The 16450-nt window shown below is 39.9% G+C and overlaps 1 protein-coding gene across 1 annotated transcript; it reads left to right on the top strand.

The window, feature by feature from the left end:
* The first annotated feature begins 2515 nt into the window (after positions 1-2515).
* Positions 2516-15701, top strand: LOC137297299 (uncharacterized). The gene is made up of 10 exons (XM_067829309.1): positions 2516-2666; positions 4015-4107; positions 4970-5082; positions 6268-6372; positions 7491-7644; positions 10199-10372; positions 11862-11954; positions 13682-13797; positions 14634-14741; positions 15332-15701. Exons 1-10 carry the CDS (start codon positions 2531-2533, stop codon positions 15488-15490), a joined length of 1251 nt encoding a protein of 416 aa, XP_067685410.1. The 5' UTR covers positions 2516-2530; the 3' UTR covers positions 15491-15701.
* The last annotated feature ends 749 nt before the right edge of the window (positions 15702-16450 follow it).

The raw sequence follows: 16450 nt of genomic DNA, 5'->3' as shown, positions 1-16450 counted from the left end.
GTGGTGAAAGTTTTGCTGAAGAAACATTATAGGAACTTCAGTCAGTCTGATTTAATTTGAGACCGATGAATTGCTTCTTTATTCGGGGTCCACAATTGTGGGACAAATGGTCTGTCGATTTTCTTCTAACTGTGTGGAATTCTGTTTTGTTGCAATTATTAGATCTTGGGTTGTAAGAAATTCATCATCAAAAGAAATCAAACGAACTGTAGCTCACACACTCGTGTTCTTCACCATGGCTGTGGAATATATTCTTTGCATAAGCCAGATCTGCTCTGGAATTCTGGGAGCATCTAGAAAATGCATGGATTTTTTTCACTTGACGAGTGAGAACTTTTCTTGTACTACGTATTTATAGGCTGTATCTTGTCAAACAAAAATTAGTTGAGCATCGACCTCACCCGTGTTAGCATATATGAGTTCCACCCACTGGCGCTTGCCACTGTGAGCGAAGGTGCCCCAGGTTATCCGCGATTAAGTGTGACCACGTGAGAGTTTTATTAGCAAAGCGTCGCGTTGAATCAATCCCATCGTTTTGTACTGAACGTGCACTAGCCTACATCTGCTCTCATTTTCACAAACTATAAATGGATTTACTCATTGCCGTGCACCACCTACGTCTCGTGAACGCGTTCTCTGAACGGGTTCAACTTATCCTTGTTAACCAGTCTCACAGATCAAACTCTCATTAAATGTATCGCGCTTCAATACGCAATTGTATTTTAATCAACTGATGGTGGCTAGGTTTCACATATTCTTATCAGGCTTACTTGCTTGGTTTATGCATGTTATCCTATCACAATTTCGTAGATCTATGCTCATCACGTCAGTCACTGGACTGACTGGTCCACACTTGTGTTTGTACATAATGGTGTCTGGAAAATAACTGAGTGCGTCGTAAAACGACAGGCAAATCATAGATCATTAATTCATCATCATTTAACAAAATAATATTCACGTGATTTTTAAAAGTTCATACTATTCCAGATTATTTCAAACTCAAGCCCAGCATATTTTTTTTCATTTTGAGTCTTAGAGTTCAGTTCTATGCCTGTTTTAGCAATACTCCAGCAATATAGCGGCGGGACACACCAGAAATGGGCTTCACACATTGTATCCATGTGGGGAATCGTACTGGGTCTCCGACGTGACGAGCGAACGCTTTAACCACTGGGCTACCTCACAGCCCCTATTTTAATTTCAAAACAACTTAATAACGGTTCCTAGGTTTGCATGTACCGCGTGCTTCTTTCAAACACGTGTATTGATTCCCGATGACAGCCAGCGTTGACAGTGTTTTCATAACTGCTCAGTTATAACTAGTCTTCATGACTCAGCATAGTTATGTGTCAGTTGTCAGGGAAGCAGTACATGTCAACACTCTCCTTCATGAGCGCACCGTCGAAACAGCCACGCCTCGTGTCCTTGGACATTTTACTTACATGCCAGTAGTTGTGAGTCGCCATCAAATATAGCTTGTAGTTGAAGGTAATATTTTACTTAAGACACTTGTCGGCGTGAGAAAAATATATGATTTTTATTGGTTTGCATGTTTACGATGGACCCATTATGAGCGAGTGAGTGCCTGTTTAAAAATATGTTATGTCATCTTGACATGACGAAAGTAGTGCAGATCTATAACGGTTGTACGGTCCATTTGATTTCCTTTCGTCTCCATCATTGCTTGAAATCTGATAGGTAAAATCGGATGTGTCGAAGTTCGGTTGTCTCGAACTCATTCTCAATGCACGACTCAAATTGCAAATCAAAGTACAAACCAGACTTGATAAGTGGTTAATATACTTAAATACGTTGAGAAAAAAAACATGTCAGAGATTTGCGTTCAAGCTGTTAATGGGTTAGTGAGTATGGTTTTACGCCGCTTTTAGCAATATTTCGACGTGGGACATCAGAAATGGGTTTCACAATTTACCCATGTGAGGAATAGAACAAGACCCTTCAGCGGACGTTTTTATCATTAGACTACCCCGCCGCACCTTGAGCTGTTAGTCCCCCTGAATCACATTATTTTCGCTCCCGACCAACTCTCTCTGCAATGCTAAGCCTATATGAAACCAGATTTCCTCGAGCTCACGGAGGCTTCTCTTAAACTTAAATAGAATTATTTGTTTCTTTAAAAACATTCAGCGAATGAGCATTAGTCCTTCGTGCTACATACTATCTCGAATTCGAGAGAACGATCGAATGTTCTACAGCTGTATACTGGTTTTTGAACCGGTGGCGCGTCTTCAGATATGTTCTAAAAATAAATTTTTAATTTTCCCAGAGAATATTCTCGATGCCAGCTTTCTGCTTACTCATACACTATGCGACAACAACTAATACAACACTTAAGGCGAAGCCGAATGTATCGACATTTTGTGGTCGCCCAGTCTGAATTCGCCAAGGTAACCGGTTTGTGTACTTTGTGACGCAGCACTTCTGCCGGAGCGTTTATATAGAGCTGCAAAAGGCCGTCGACAGTCATTGAACAGAGGATCAACGAATATATCTCCAAACAAAATCAACCATGCCGTCTAAGTACAAGCTGACCTATTTTGATTTCAAGGCGAGGGCGGAACTCACCAGGTTAATGTTTGCACTTGGTGGTCAGGAATTCGAAGATTACAGATTCGCACGAGAAGACTGGCCAAAGGAAAAGCCAAGTGAGTCTGGGGTTGAAACACTTTCATCAGATACAAGCATATGCCCTTTCGTCTGAATCAAAATTATTCATTTTCCTTTGCATGCGGGTACTATCATAATTCAGAGTGTTTGATCCGCTTCTTTGAAACTGCACTGGGTTCGAATCTCAGACAGATCCTCAAAATGTTTCTTGTCTTTGGTACTGCCATATCACTGGTTTCTTTCATCACACTTCCTCCAAGAATCAACTGACGCGCCAAGATGATATTGTACTAATCAATGCGTCGTAAACCTTCATTCACTCACTTTTCTGACCCACGTATTTCTTTACCTGCATGACTGACATTCATCTGTTGTATAGTTGTCTGCTTCCATTGATCCCCGAGAGTTGAAAAAGTATCGGACAGTACGGTGGTGTCCTACATATGACACATTAGTGGACTGTTACTATTACTATCCCTTCTTCGAGTTTCTTATGTGCTTCTATTTAGGCTTTTCTGTTTTGTTCACTTCTTTTGTTCAGTTTTTATGTATTCTTTCGTTGACACGGGACTGCCTCCATAGCTGTTTCTGTTTTGATAACTGCTACTATCAGCTTGGCTATCTTTATTTATTCCACTGCTACCATTACTTTACTTCATACTAATATTGTTTTTTGTTACGCTAGAAGTTTTCAACTTCAGCCAAAACTTTTTTGAGTCCGATATGCTATTTTCTGTGTCTAACCATTTTTCTTCAAAGTAATCAAGTCGCTTTTGTTTACATACCGAATTATATTCATTTCTAATTTGACAATATTCTTCAAATGACCTCTTATCTTTCGATTTTCTAAACGTATTTAATAGCTTCCAATGTTTAGTTTTAAGTTTATCACATGCGCTGTCATACCATTTGTTTGAAATTTTCCTTGGTGTACCGATTTTTCTTTTCATATTCTCCAAAGCTAAACAAAGAGCATTAGTGACATATTTTTTGAATGGCATTCATCCAGAAAAGACTGTTAAATTCGCCGTTTCTAAGTCATTTTTCAAAACTGTTACTATGGATGCACATAAGACACACATGGATGATTGTAGTTTTTATAGACAAATTACATGAACTGTGAAGTGAACTACGTTTGCTACAAAACATTTTGTAATATGAATGTCCGAACTTTACAACAGAAGTCCATGAAAAGTCATGGTCCTGAAACTTTCGCTTTTATTGGTTTACTGTTGGCTGATCGGTGCTATAGTCATACTCTGCGCGATTCAATGAATAACGTACCTTCAACATAACATGTTACTCACTATGTGTTTTTTATGACGCAGTGGGAACGTAAAATTCTCAATGCACTTTTTCGTTGATGACTAAAACCTTATGTTTCAGAAACCCCGTTTGGTTGGGTGCCTGTCTTGACTGTCGATGGGAAATCCTACTGTGATAGCATGGCAGTTGCCAAGTACATTGCCAGGGAATTTGGTATGTTGAATTTGTACAGTGGAATCTGTCAAAACCGGCATCTGTCTGATCCGGCACGTTGTCAACACTGGCTTAAAATCTCAGTTCCGTCTGAGCCTTGTACATTTATGATCAGCTGTACAATCCAGCTAATTGTCTAAATCGGATTATTTCTTCAGTCCCAATGAGTGGCGGTTGAGACAGCTTCCACTGTATGTTCACAAAAGAGAAAGTATTAGTTACAATTGACCTTTTCATGCGAATACCTACAGAGACAACCTGAAAATATGGAAATTTATGAAGTTGCAAAAAATCTTTAGATGATCGAAATAACGAAGCTAGTTTCCACTTAGTTTTCTCCGTGACCTTCACCCCTGAAATTACAATTTTAGCCCTTATTTCCAGTAAATAACAGGGCAAAAAACAAACGCCTATTTTTATGCAAATTGTATGAGTGTAAGTGTTACTAATAGAGTAAGACATGATTACTATTGTCAGAACACCCGGTGTCGCTTCACTGATCGATTATCGTGATAATAGATTAAAAATTGCAACAATCAGAGTTTTAGTTTTGATGATATTGTAGGAGTATGGGTGTTACTAAAACAGCAGCTCATGTTTCCTATAGTCGGAACACCCGGTGTCATTTTCAGAGATCAAATATTCTAATAATGAATTCGAAAGGACAACAAACAAAATCTTAGTTTTGATGCATTTTCAGTGACACAATATTGGAATGTTTATCACCATTTTGCCTTTTACGTCCGCTGGAATCAATGTCGGCAGGTAGATGCAGGTTGGCTAAATGTCTCTGACGTGTACCTGTATTATGATTACGTCATCATGATGGGACCAAGAAGTAACGTATCAAGTCATGTTACAGGTAATGGTGGCAAGAATAGTCTCCAGATGCTGGAGATTGACCAGGTGACCGGAATTATCGTGGACACACTAGATGCACTTGGCAAACTCCTTTTCGCACCTGAAGACCAAAAGGTACTTACCAACGACATCGTGACGTGGCACACTCAGCAATTTCATATGTATAATTGTTTAGCGTATGTTGGTTTTGTGTGAGTGAGTGAGTGAGTGTGTGTGTGTGTGAGTTAGTCATCGATACGCATCGATGCACGTATTCACGGGCCGTCGCACATGGAATCAACACAGATCTTTACATTGTGTATCCTGATTATGATACTACAAATGATCCGCGATGTATCGATGTTTAACTTAGAATATTGCCGAATCGCGATATCTGTCAAGAAAAAAGACTTACGTTTGTTTGAGGATTAAATATATGCTTACTTATTTTTCCTTCCTAGAAACATTTTCTGGAAAATTATTGCGTCAAAAACCCGTGTCATACAAGCGCTCGCATGTTATCAACCAACACAAAGCCCGTGCATTAACTTAATCATGTCGTTTCCCGAATGACCATTAAACAACACTGGCGGAATTGATGAAAAGGAGGTGCTTTTTAATAACTGGTGTTAGAATTAAAGATTTTAGTATCGTGACACATAACGTATCCCCACTCTTGCATCTGGGATTCGTAACGTATCGCAGTTTCAATGCACAATATTTTGGCAATATATGACTGAAGTGTTTGCATCGTGATATATAGAATCGCAGGTTGTTTGCCAATACTAGCACTAGACTTCATACATTGTACCGAATCTGGATTCGAACCCGGGTCGTCGTCTTCATGACACTTTAACCACTTGGCTATCCTACGCTTAAGATCAGTAAACAAGGCGAGCAAAAGTCATTTTAGGAATACAGGTGTTTCACTCTTTAAGTTGACCAAATAAGTGTTTTTAGAATAATAGTTTTAATAATAATTTTAGAATCATGTATTTTATAGGATTGCAAAACTACCTCACGTGCGATTTCCGAGTAACAACCCTTGCTTGTCGTAAGAGGTAACTAAGGGGATCTAGACTCGCTGATGTCTTTTACTCATGTCATCGTTAAACACCAATCAACCATCCAACCAACCAACCAACGAATCAATCAATCAATGATTCATTCATTCATTCATTCATTCATTCATTCATTCATTCATTCAATCAATCAGTCAAACTGAGCAAAAGCAGATCTGGTGAAATATGATGGTTTCTCTAACTTCAGCTGTGATTACGTTTGATAATGTGCAATGAGCCCTAATATTCTGATTTACAGGAAGAGCTGAAGAAGAAAACGTATGGCGAGACACTACCAAAGTATCTTCAGGCTCTGGAGAAGATTCTCACTAACAACGGCACAGGGTTTTTCGTGGGCAATTCGGTATGTTAGACACCAACTACATGGTTCCACATGGTCATTAGCGTGAGTAGGTTTCACATGTGCAATAGGTTTGTGAGACAAAACAGCAATCGTTTCACATGGTCAATAAGGTATGTTAGATGCAACTGCAATCGTTTCACCTGGTCAGTAGGTGTTTTAGACGCAACCACAATGGTTTCTTATGGTCAGTGGGTTTCTTACACGCATGACCGATGAATTCACATGGTCAGTAGGTTTAGACGCAACCGCCATGGTTTCACATGGTCAATAGGGTCATCAGTTGGTATGCTAGGCGCAACTGCGATGGTTTTTCACGGTCAGTAGTTTTGTAAGACGCAACTTTAAATGGCTTTACATGGTCAATAAGGTATGTTAGAAGTGCAATGGTTTCATGGGCAATAAGGTTTGTTGCACACAGATGTATGGTTTCACATGGGCAATAAGGTTTGTTGCACACAGATGTATGGTTTCATGGGCAATAAGGTTTGTTGCACACAGATGTATGGTTTCACATGGGCAATAAGGTTTGTTGCACACAGATGTATGGTTTCATGGGCAATAAGGTTTGTTGCACACAGATGTATGGTTTCACATGGGCAATAAGGTTTGTTGCACACAGATGAAATGGTTTTCGTGGGAAATTCGGAATGCTATCGTTTCCCAGGATGAGTAGGTTTGTTAATCACGCCTACACAATATGAAACATTGTATATATTATGGTGATGCCATCTCATATTTTATTTATAAATTATTATGTACATATATAATGAAATACCAACTTGCGAAAGCGTCATATTTATGTTTGGTACGCCAGTGTTTTCATTTTGTCTGTAAATATATCAAGTATGAATAAGACAATCCAGTGATTGATATTATGAACATTAAACGCGGTGGGTTTTTTTAGGCTGGGTATTTGGGGTTTTTTTTTTTTTGTCTCTTTGTCCTTTGTCTTTTTATTTTTATTGTTATTTTATTGTATTTCTTTTTGTTGTTGTTGGTGGTGGTGGTGGGGGTGGTGGTGGTTGTTTTGTTTTGGGGTTTGGAGGGTCTTTCTTATTGGGTACTGATATGTTCTGGAGATGAACGGCCGCTAATTGATTTTGTGTATCTTGTTACAGATCACGGTAGCCGATGTTGCAGTGTTCGATGCCGCTGAAAAAATCGATGAAAGCCTACTATCCAAATATCCTAAAGTCAAGGCTAACATCAGCAAAGTGGCATCAAATGACAGAATTAAGGCATATATTGCGAAGAGGAAAAATACGCCATTTTAAGAAATGTTGCAATGTCTGCACTCTCGATGACAGGCTGAATTTACACTTACTTTCAGTAGTAACGTCATTACTAATTTTTAAAAGTGCATTTGAAACACATCATATACCAAATATATTCCGTGGCAGCATCACAGATCTTGTGCATGAGGAATTTCGTCATGACGTCTTATTTTCGTTCATGACGTAATATCTGCATGTGCAAACTTCTACGGGTGTATCTTTGCGATTCTGTGTGATATACATTACGCATATTAACTACCACGGGTTCAGTTTTTGCCAAAAATATTTCATACAGTCAAGCAGTATAAGATTTTCTTTTCTGGCTAATTTCTTTTCTAATTTTACAGTTTTAGCTACATTCTTTGTAATTGCTACGGAATTTGTATTTTAGACCTTGCAGCTCGTTACGCCTGGAAATGAATTGGTGGTTATATTGTGTGAATGTAGGCGGAAGCCCTTATGTGTGCACTCGCTCAGTGCACCAGTTGGAGCAATGGGTATTTATATTATATAGAGTATCGTTCTCCAGCAATGTGTACATCTTCATTAAATACATCTGTTTTTGTGCACGTTGTAACTTAGGTATGTAGGTGTGATTTATCACCTATTTATTATCAATGACCGTGTCTGCTTTGTACATTCAAATAAAAAGCGTTTTGTGATACATATGCCTTTGTGTTGATTTGGGATTCTTCTCAAGTTTTGTGATTGTGTCAGTATGGCTTTATGTCGCTTTTATCAATGTTCCAGCAACATCACGGCGAGGGACACTCAGAAATGGGCTTCACACGTTACAATGATAATAAGAGTATTTTTATAGCGCTGACCTCCACCACACACAGACAATGCTCAAAGACTGACAAGTCACGTTGCACCCATGTAGGGAATCGAACCCGTTCCTTTGGCGTGACGAGCAATCGCTTTAACCTCTTGGGTGCCCCATCTCCCTTGCAAAATGTTTGTATTAAGCTGTGAGTAATTATATGAGAATACACAAAGGAATACTAGCTGCAATGAAGTAGTATTCCGTTATTTGTTCCGCTCAGTACATTTGCCAAGGGTGTCGGTTTCCTAAGAATCTGATTGTAAGTCATATACAGACACAAGCCCTCGTATCTTTGCAAGGACTAGAGAGGTTCTTTAAAATATGAAAAATTTCAGATGCCCAACTCGAAATCACTCTGTATTGTATTGCGAAGCATTTCTAGTCGGGGTCATCAATAAAAAATAACCTTTTTAATCAAAGACATGAGGGCCGGTGTACGTACTTGTAGACCTCCTCTGTCTCTGGCTGGCGTTTTGATGCACAGAAAGTCATTTCGACAGGCATACATGAAGTGTAACATTTGCACAATCCTGGGTTCACAAAGTTTTCGTATTACTAAGACATTCGTAAGCCTACGAAAAGCTACAGTTGCTTAGAACTGGTCGTAATGTTACGATAGCTTTGCGAATCGGAGTCCAGTACCTTTAGGAATATGAAACCTTTCCATCCAATGTATAGCTTGTTTCTGCTTTTGACTTTTCAAAGCATAAACACCATGTCTTAATATCTTAATACCGCAGAGTTCAATTACCAACAGTCGTATAACATTTTCTATAGAAAGGTTTCATCAGATCTTCTCATACAGTCATATTGATGTTGGGGTTATGCTTGTTTTGGGGATTTTTTTTTTTTAAATTTTCTTTTGTTTTTTGTTGTTTTTTTGTGTTCTGTTTTGTGTTTGTTTTGTTTTGTTGGGTTTTGTTAGTTTTTGTTTGTGTTTTTGTTGTTGTTGATGATGTTGTTGCTGTTGTTTTCATTTCTGAGCCTTGCAAATAAAAACGAAAACCTTCAGCGGCAAAAATCAGAAATATTTCTGAAACCTCTAAACTACTTTAATGGGGACTATTCTATGTTACTCTTGTGACAGCAAATTTATTGAGGAACATAATTTATTGTAGATCTGGCCCACCTTTCACGAAGTTGCACTAGCAATGCACTAAGTTTACGTTAGTGACTTACGATCACCTTAGTGGTTTGTGAAAGGAGGCACTGGACTATGTGAATGGTGCAATTGATCTAGGCTCCATTTGAGCTTACTTACTTACTTACTTATTTACTTACTTACTTACTTACTTACTTACTTACTTACGACAAAGGCATAGTTTTGCGAACTGATATATGTGTCCTCCCCTTAGACAGGTGAGTCTGTCCACGAATTGCCTTTGTTCAGCCAGCAGTGAATGGGTACCCGGTGAGATAAGTCACATGACTGTTATCCTCGAGCCTCACATGTAGCTGGGGTCATTCTTGATAGTAATTGGTTAATAGTGCTTTGAGCATGTACAAGTGCGTTTGAACGGGGTCTTTGTAATTAGTGTTATAGTACTATTAAATGTCTAACGTCCCAGCGAGCAGAGAATCTCTCACATCAGCTTCAGCGAGCCAATCTATTTATAACCATTCATTGAAAGATGGAGTCACGTGACTTGCCCTCGTCCACGTTATGATCTTCCTGCTTTCCGGTTGGAGTCGATGAATCGAGTGGAAGCTGCGGTACAGGTCTGAGTAATCCCTTGCAGTGAGAACGACTCGTGTGTAAACAGAACGATGCCTACGTACAAACTCAGGTACTTCAACGCGAAAGGACTGGGCGAGGTATCACGTCTTTTGTTTGCAATCGCTGGACAAGAATACGAGGACGTGAGATACACCCCCGAAACATGGCCGACAGAAAAACCTAGTATGTCGTAATACCTCGTTGTTTGGAGAATTTAGATATCATTGTTCATTTATGTTTGAGGTTACTGCTTACGAGACTTTGTTATGTGGTCTCTGCTGCTTTTCAGTTGTACTATTTGTTGACAAATTCCATAATGTTCATATTTTCTCAGTACAAGTCAAATGACCACTGATCTAGTGCAATGTGCGTGGACTGGTTGTTGTATTTTGTTATTGTTTCATCTCCCCTGATTACCCGAATCATCTCCAAGAATTCTTGACTGGTTCTTGACCTCTGCTGTGCCATCCTCATGCGCTCTTGATGATATAAGTAAAGATAGATCAGTTAAGATGAAATCTTGTTTACTTGATAATATATCCATCTTCATTATTTTGATAACAAATGAAAACATTTGAAGTTCAACCATCTGCCATTGGTTTTAATGTCTGAAAAATGCCGAAGTCAGTGTGCGTTTATACAGTGCACCCCTGTTATAATGTCCCTGGATATATATAGGTTATCACGCGATAACCTGCAATATCCTGCATTGTGGATATTTAGCGAACCTTGGGGATGGTTGATACCCTGCATTAGGAATAAACATTGTATTACATAGTGTTTATTCCTAATGCAGGATGTAAACCATCCCCAAACACACGAGCGTGGCAACCTGTTATCATACAATGTCATTCTTACTTTATAATTTAAAAAAATGCGATTTCACTTGCCGCAGATCTTGAAAGTAAATTTCGTGGGACGCGCCTGCGTATCTATGACGTCACAAATATGTGTGTAGTAATACGTGACGTCACAAGCTCGGTGACGCAAGTTTGCACCGATCACCCGTTTGACTGCGTTACGTCATCTAGTTCCCAGTAAGCTTTTATGTTAAGATGCGCATTGCTGTCAACAAACGTTAGCTTGCGTTTGAAGAATAACAAAACAAAATCATGTGGAATATCAGAGAATGTCAATTACCCTTTTGAACACCAAATACACTTTAATGTTTGCGTGACATTGTGCAGCTGGATATGCCTTCCTCTCGCTAACACTTACAGTCGGTCGGGAAACTGTCTTTGGTATCTTCGCAAGCCTATGGGTTTCTATCTTCGCTTCATAAACTACTCCATCTGTCATAACCAGGCACGAATTTTCTGGGATCAAATGACAGACAGTATCGTAACCACGGCCGTCAATCCGGACACGATCACCGACCCTTCTCGCCATCTTTGTTTACACTGTGAAAGTAGTCCCTAAAATTTGCATATGACCTGTCTAATTTGCATCGGTATCCGTATATGACCCCAACGGATACGGAAAATAGCCCTTGACTTTATCCTGCCGAGAACTCTATCCATTGTATGATAAAATGCCATATTTTTTATACGTAATTAAGAAATATCCAGTAAACGGGTAAAACGGATATGAACCCTTAGTGCTTATTTAATTTTTATTGTCTCAAAACCTTGTCATCATTTACTGTTTCTAATGAACCCCTTTGTATTCATAGATACCCCGCTGGGTCAGGTGCCAGTTCTGGAAATTGACGGGAAGCCCTACTCCCAGAGCACGGCCATTGCAAGATACCTTGCCAGGACATTTGGTAAGACTGGAGATAATACGTTTATCATTTCGTTTGCCGTGCCATATTGGATTATTTTTCAAGTAGTTGAGCGGTATTTATACGAACAGATTTCACAGAAATACGTAAGATACGTACTTTCCTTGGAATGATCATTCCATACGTATTAATGACAAATGCCGTTGGCCCGGCAATTTGCGCTAGGATTTGTCTTTTGAACACATGCGTGTCCTAAGATGCGACTTACAGGCCAGCTGACTTATTTGACACGTCATCGTATCCCAGTTGTGAAGAATCACGCTCATGATGGTCATCACTGGATTGTCTGGTACAGACTCAACTATTTACAGACCGCCACCACTTACCTGGAGTAAATGAGTATGGGTTTACGACGCTTTCAGCAATATACCAACAATATCACGGCAGGGGTATCAGAAACGGGATTCACACAATGTACCCATGTAGCCTTCCGCCTGAACAATTAGCTGAAATATATGGGACTGTTGTATATGGGATTTCTCCACGAACTTAACATAAACCTCAGACGAATGATTAGCCATTGTGTTATTGTTTGTAAAATAAGATGAAATGAAAATAGAAAACAGCAAAGCACTGAACATAAATGTTGTCTATATTTGACGCGTATCAGATCTCCCAGAGGTCATATTAATCAGGTCTTCCCCCAAGAATGACTACGTGCTCTACACGTTGTCATTGTTTCTGTAAATGTATTTTCTACGTACAGTAAATTTTATTGTCAATTCATTTTGATGCATTTTATTATGGTTTATTACTTACTTCCTCAAGGTCAATATTTGACTTGTTCCTTCCTGTTCATGTCAGCTTTACCGAAACTGTACAGCAATTTTACGTCCGCATTCCAATATTTGCTGTTGGTTGATGCATCAAATAATGCTGAGATTGTCATGGTTATAAAGTTGAAACTGAAACGTGTGCACTTGATATTTGGATATTGATTTCGGTATTAGAGGCACGAGGCTCCCGTGATTGTTTCGAGACTAGTGAATGCAGATATCGATTGGGATGACAGTATCACTATGCACACCAATTTTCTGGGTACTTCATGCATTGAAATCGTAATAATAAAATACTTATGTGACCGTGCATAGCATAAAACTGCTTAAAATATACGGTATTTGAAAATATACAAATAACCCTCAATAAACAATTAGCAAATCACTTTGCCTGAAATCTGATGTCACTTTGTACACAATGAACATCACCTCACATCAACAAGACAACCACATTCGTCTGACATTGTGATGTTTCAGGGTCCAGTAATCTAGACTTGCCACATGTTTCAGAGCCCAGTAATCTAGACTTGCCACGTGTTTCAGGGTCCCGTAATCGAGACTTGCCACATGTTTCAGGGACCAGTAGTCAAGGCTTGCCACACGTTTCAGGGTACAGTAATCCAGACTTTCCATATCTTTAAAGGTCCAGTAATCCAGACTTGCCACATCTTTCAGGGTCCAGTAATCCAGGTGTGCCATGTTTCAGGGTCCAGTAATCCAGACTTGCCACATGTTTCAGGGTACAGTAATCAAGACTTGCCATATGTTTAAAGGTCCAGTAATCCAGACTTGCCACATCTTTCAGTTTCCAGTAATCCAGGTTTGCCATGTTTCAGGGTCCAGTAATCCAGACTTGCCACATGTTTCAGGGCCCAGTAATTCAGGTTTGCCATGTTTCAGGGCCCAGTAATCCAGACTTGCCACATGTTTCAGGGTACTATGGAAAGGGGGACCTGCAAGCCTTGGAGGTGGACCAGGTACTGGGGATCGTGCAGGATGTTATCACCACCATGATCAAGGCTTACTATGAGAAGGATGAATCTAGGAAAGTAAGAGACCTTCTAGTTGATAGACGTACTGGGGCGGTGGGGCAGCACAGTGGTTAAAGCATTCGCTGGTCACGCGGAAGACCCAGGTTTGATTCCCCAGGTTTGATTCCCCACGTGTAGACTGTAAGAAGCCAATTTCTGACTATTTCAGCCATGATATTGCTGGAATACTGCTGAAAATGAAAACAAATTACTCACTCACTCATTCCAATATAAAGACCTGTGAAGATCCAGTAGGCAACCCATGCTTGCCACATAAGGCGACTATGCATGATGTAAGAGAGGGGGGCAATTAACCGATCTGATCAGGCTCGCTGACTTGGTTGTCACGTGTCATCGGTTCCCAATTGAACAAATCGATGCTCATGCTGTTGATCACTGGATTGTATGATCCAAACTCAATTATTTACAGACCACCGCCATATAGCTTAAATATTGCTGAGTGCTGCAATCACTTGTTCACTCTCACTTGCTCAAGTTGCCATAGAAGGAATACAGTTTAAAAACCCTTAAACCCCAGCAGAGGTTACAAGTTCGATTCCACCATTCCATCACCATTGTGATCATTGGTTTGTTTGCGCCCAACGAATGCAAACTGACTTCATCACTTAACATGTGCATCACTACCAGAGTACGTCTGTCAAGGGACAAGTTACATGTTCTATTTCAAGCTAATAGCGTGAGGTAGCTTAGTGGTTATAGCGTTTGTTGGTCGGGCTAAGGTTCGATTTCCCACACAGATACAATGTGTGAAGCCCATATCTAGTGTCCATTGCCGTGATATTGCTTGAATTTTCCTGAAAGCGGCCTAAAACTAAACTCACTCTCTCTTGTAGGCACAGTTTACCAAAGAAAACAAGGAAGAGAAATTCCCTATGTACATGGGAATGTTTGAGAAACTTTTGAAGAATAACAATGCGAACGGCTACTTCGTTGGAGATTCGGTAAGATGGCGTCCACTCCACAATAACAATGATGATGACACAATTAAATCATATCTAGGGATGCAGCTCACTTCCGCCCATGATGCTGCTAGAGTATTGGTGAAAGCAGTGTGAAACTAAACTTAACTTATACACTCACTTACCAAGGGCTAAGTTCTCTAGTGTTAAACGACCCTTGAAGGTCCGGGTAGAATAGGCCTTCAGCAACCCATGCTTGCCACAAAAGGCGACTGTGCTCTTCGTAAGAGGTGACTAACGGGATCGGGTGGTCAGGCTTCTGGACTTGGTTGGCACATGGCCATTTGGATCAGGCGCACGCTCGTCTCGCGGAACACAGAACACTCCGTTTGATTCCTGACATAATGTGTGAAGTCTGTTTCTTTTGTACTGATCATGATATTGCAGGACTATTGCTAAAGGCGGGGTTAAACTCAAACCGACTGATTTGCTGGCTCCATCATGGAAATTGTGTAGCGGCTTAAAATGCCATTCACTCACTCCTACATTCTCATAAGACCGGTTATATTCAGAGGTGCAGGAGCTTGAATTGTATAATCTCAGTATCGATCTGTTCAAATTTGCATTTTCAGATCACTCTCGCCGACCTATATGTCTTTGACCTATATGAGAAAGTCAAGTCAGATGTGAACCTCGATGATTACCCCCTTGTCAAGAAATGCATTGACCACGTTGGCAGCAACGAGAAAATCAAGGCCTGGGTGGAGAAACGTCCAGTTACAGAACATTAAGTCTCACAGCAAACATTTCTCTTAAAACAACTACAGCTTTAGTTAAGGATAAACAATATCAAGTAATTCGCTTGTCCATTATCCTGCTAAAACCTATGTCTCGAACTTTACTTGTTGCAGTTTTGTTCGTTTCATGTTGTTGCCTCTCACTGTATTTCTGCTTTTATTTACCTTGTTGAAGACATTTGAATATTAAACTTGATCTCGCTTGTTTCTGTGTTTACTGATATATAAGATTGGCTGTAGGAGAGACTGATTGGACAGTTTAATCACAGTTTAATCTTAATTAATGAAATAATTTAACAAGAAATGAATAATATTGACAAAAATGTTGAAAAAACATTATATATTTTGTAGTATATAATTGAATATGTGTATCTGCAGTTGCCAGGGATCTATTCATTTCTATGTAGATCGATACCGGCGTCGCCTTGTGGCTGCAAGAGTTGTATACTCCACAGGGAGATGATAACAGGAAGTGCTGTTGAGATTGTCATCCTCTGATCGAGGGAAAAACAAATCGCCTGTGAGCAGACTAGCTGGACCTCGGCGCTATATAAATAGATTATACTACTACTACTACTACTAGTAGTAGTAGTAGTAGTAGTTGTAGTAGTAGTAGAAACAACCTCAAGCAACAACAGGCATCCGTCGCAAATGTTTCTCATTGACAATTTGTAATGAGAGGTATTTAGGTGTAGAAGTTTAAATCGCAGTGTCACGATGATTGTTCATTCGTGGAAATTTCCATTGACCCCACAGCCTCTGACCTTCCAAACATTTCAGCTATGTGTGGATTTGGCGAGCCTGGGCTAGCTGCATTGACAACGCATTCGTTTCAGGATCTTCCACTACTGTCATTGTGTTGGTCGTCAGACCAAGTCACCTGCTGATACCCTTGGGGGTCAGAAGAATAGGGTCACTGGTGAACAGGTCGTCCGAAGCGTCATGCTTTATTGT

This window comes from Haliotis asinina, chromosome 9, assembly GCF_037392515.1.
Source record: "Haliotis asinina isolate JCU_RB_2024 chromosome 9, JCU_Hal_asi_v2, whole genome shotgun sequence".
In the NCBI taxonomy this organism is placed as follows: domain Eukaryota; kingdom Metazoa; phylum Mollusca; class Gastropoda; order Lepetellida; family Haliotidae; genus Haliotis; species Haliotis asinina.
Note: the sequence above shows the minus strand (reverse complement) of the source record. Positions and strands in the feature narration are given on the sequence as shown.

Excerpts from the sequence above, each read along its gene's own strand:
- LOC137297299 (XM_067829309.1), top strand. The coding sequence starts at position 2,531 with ATGCCGTCTAAGTACAAGCTGACCTATTTTGATTTCAAGGCGAGGGCG. Across the intron at positions 5,083-6,267 it reads TCGCACCTGAAGACCAAAAG|GAAGAGCTGAAGAAGAAAAC; the intron begins GTACTTACCAAC and ends TCTGATTTACAG. Across the intron at positions 7,645-10,198 it reads GAGGAAAAATACGCCATTTT|TAATCCCTTGCAGTGAGAAC; the intron begins AAGAAATGTTGC and ends TACAGGTCTGAG.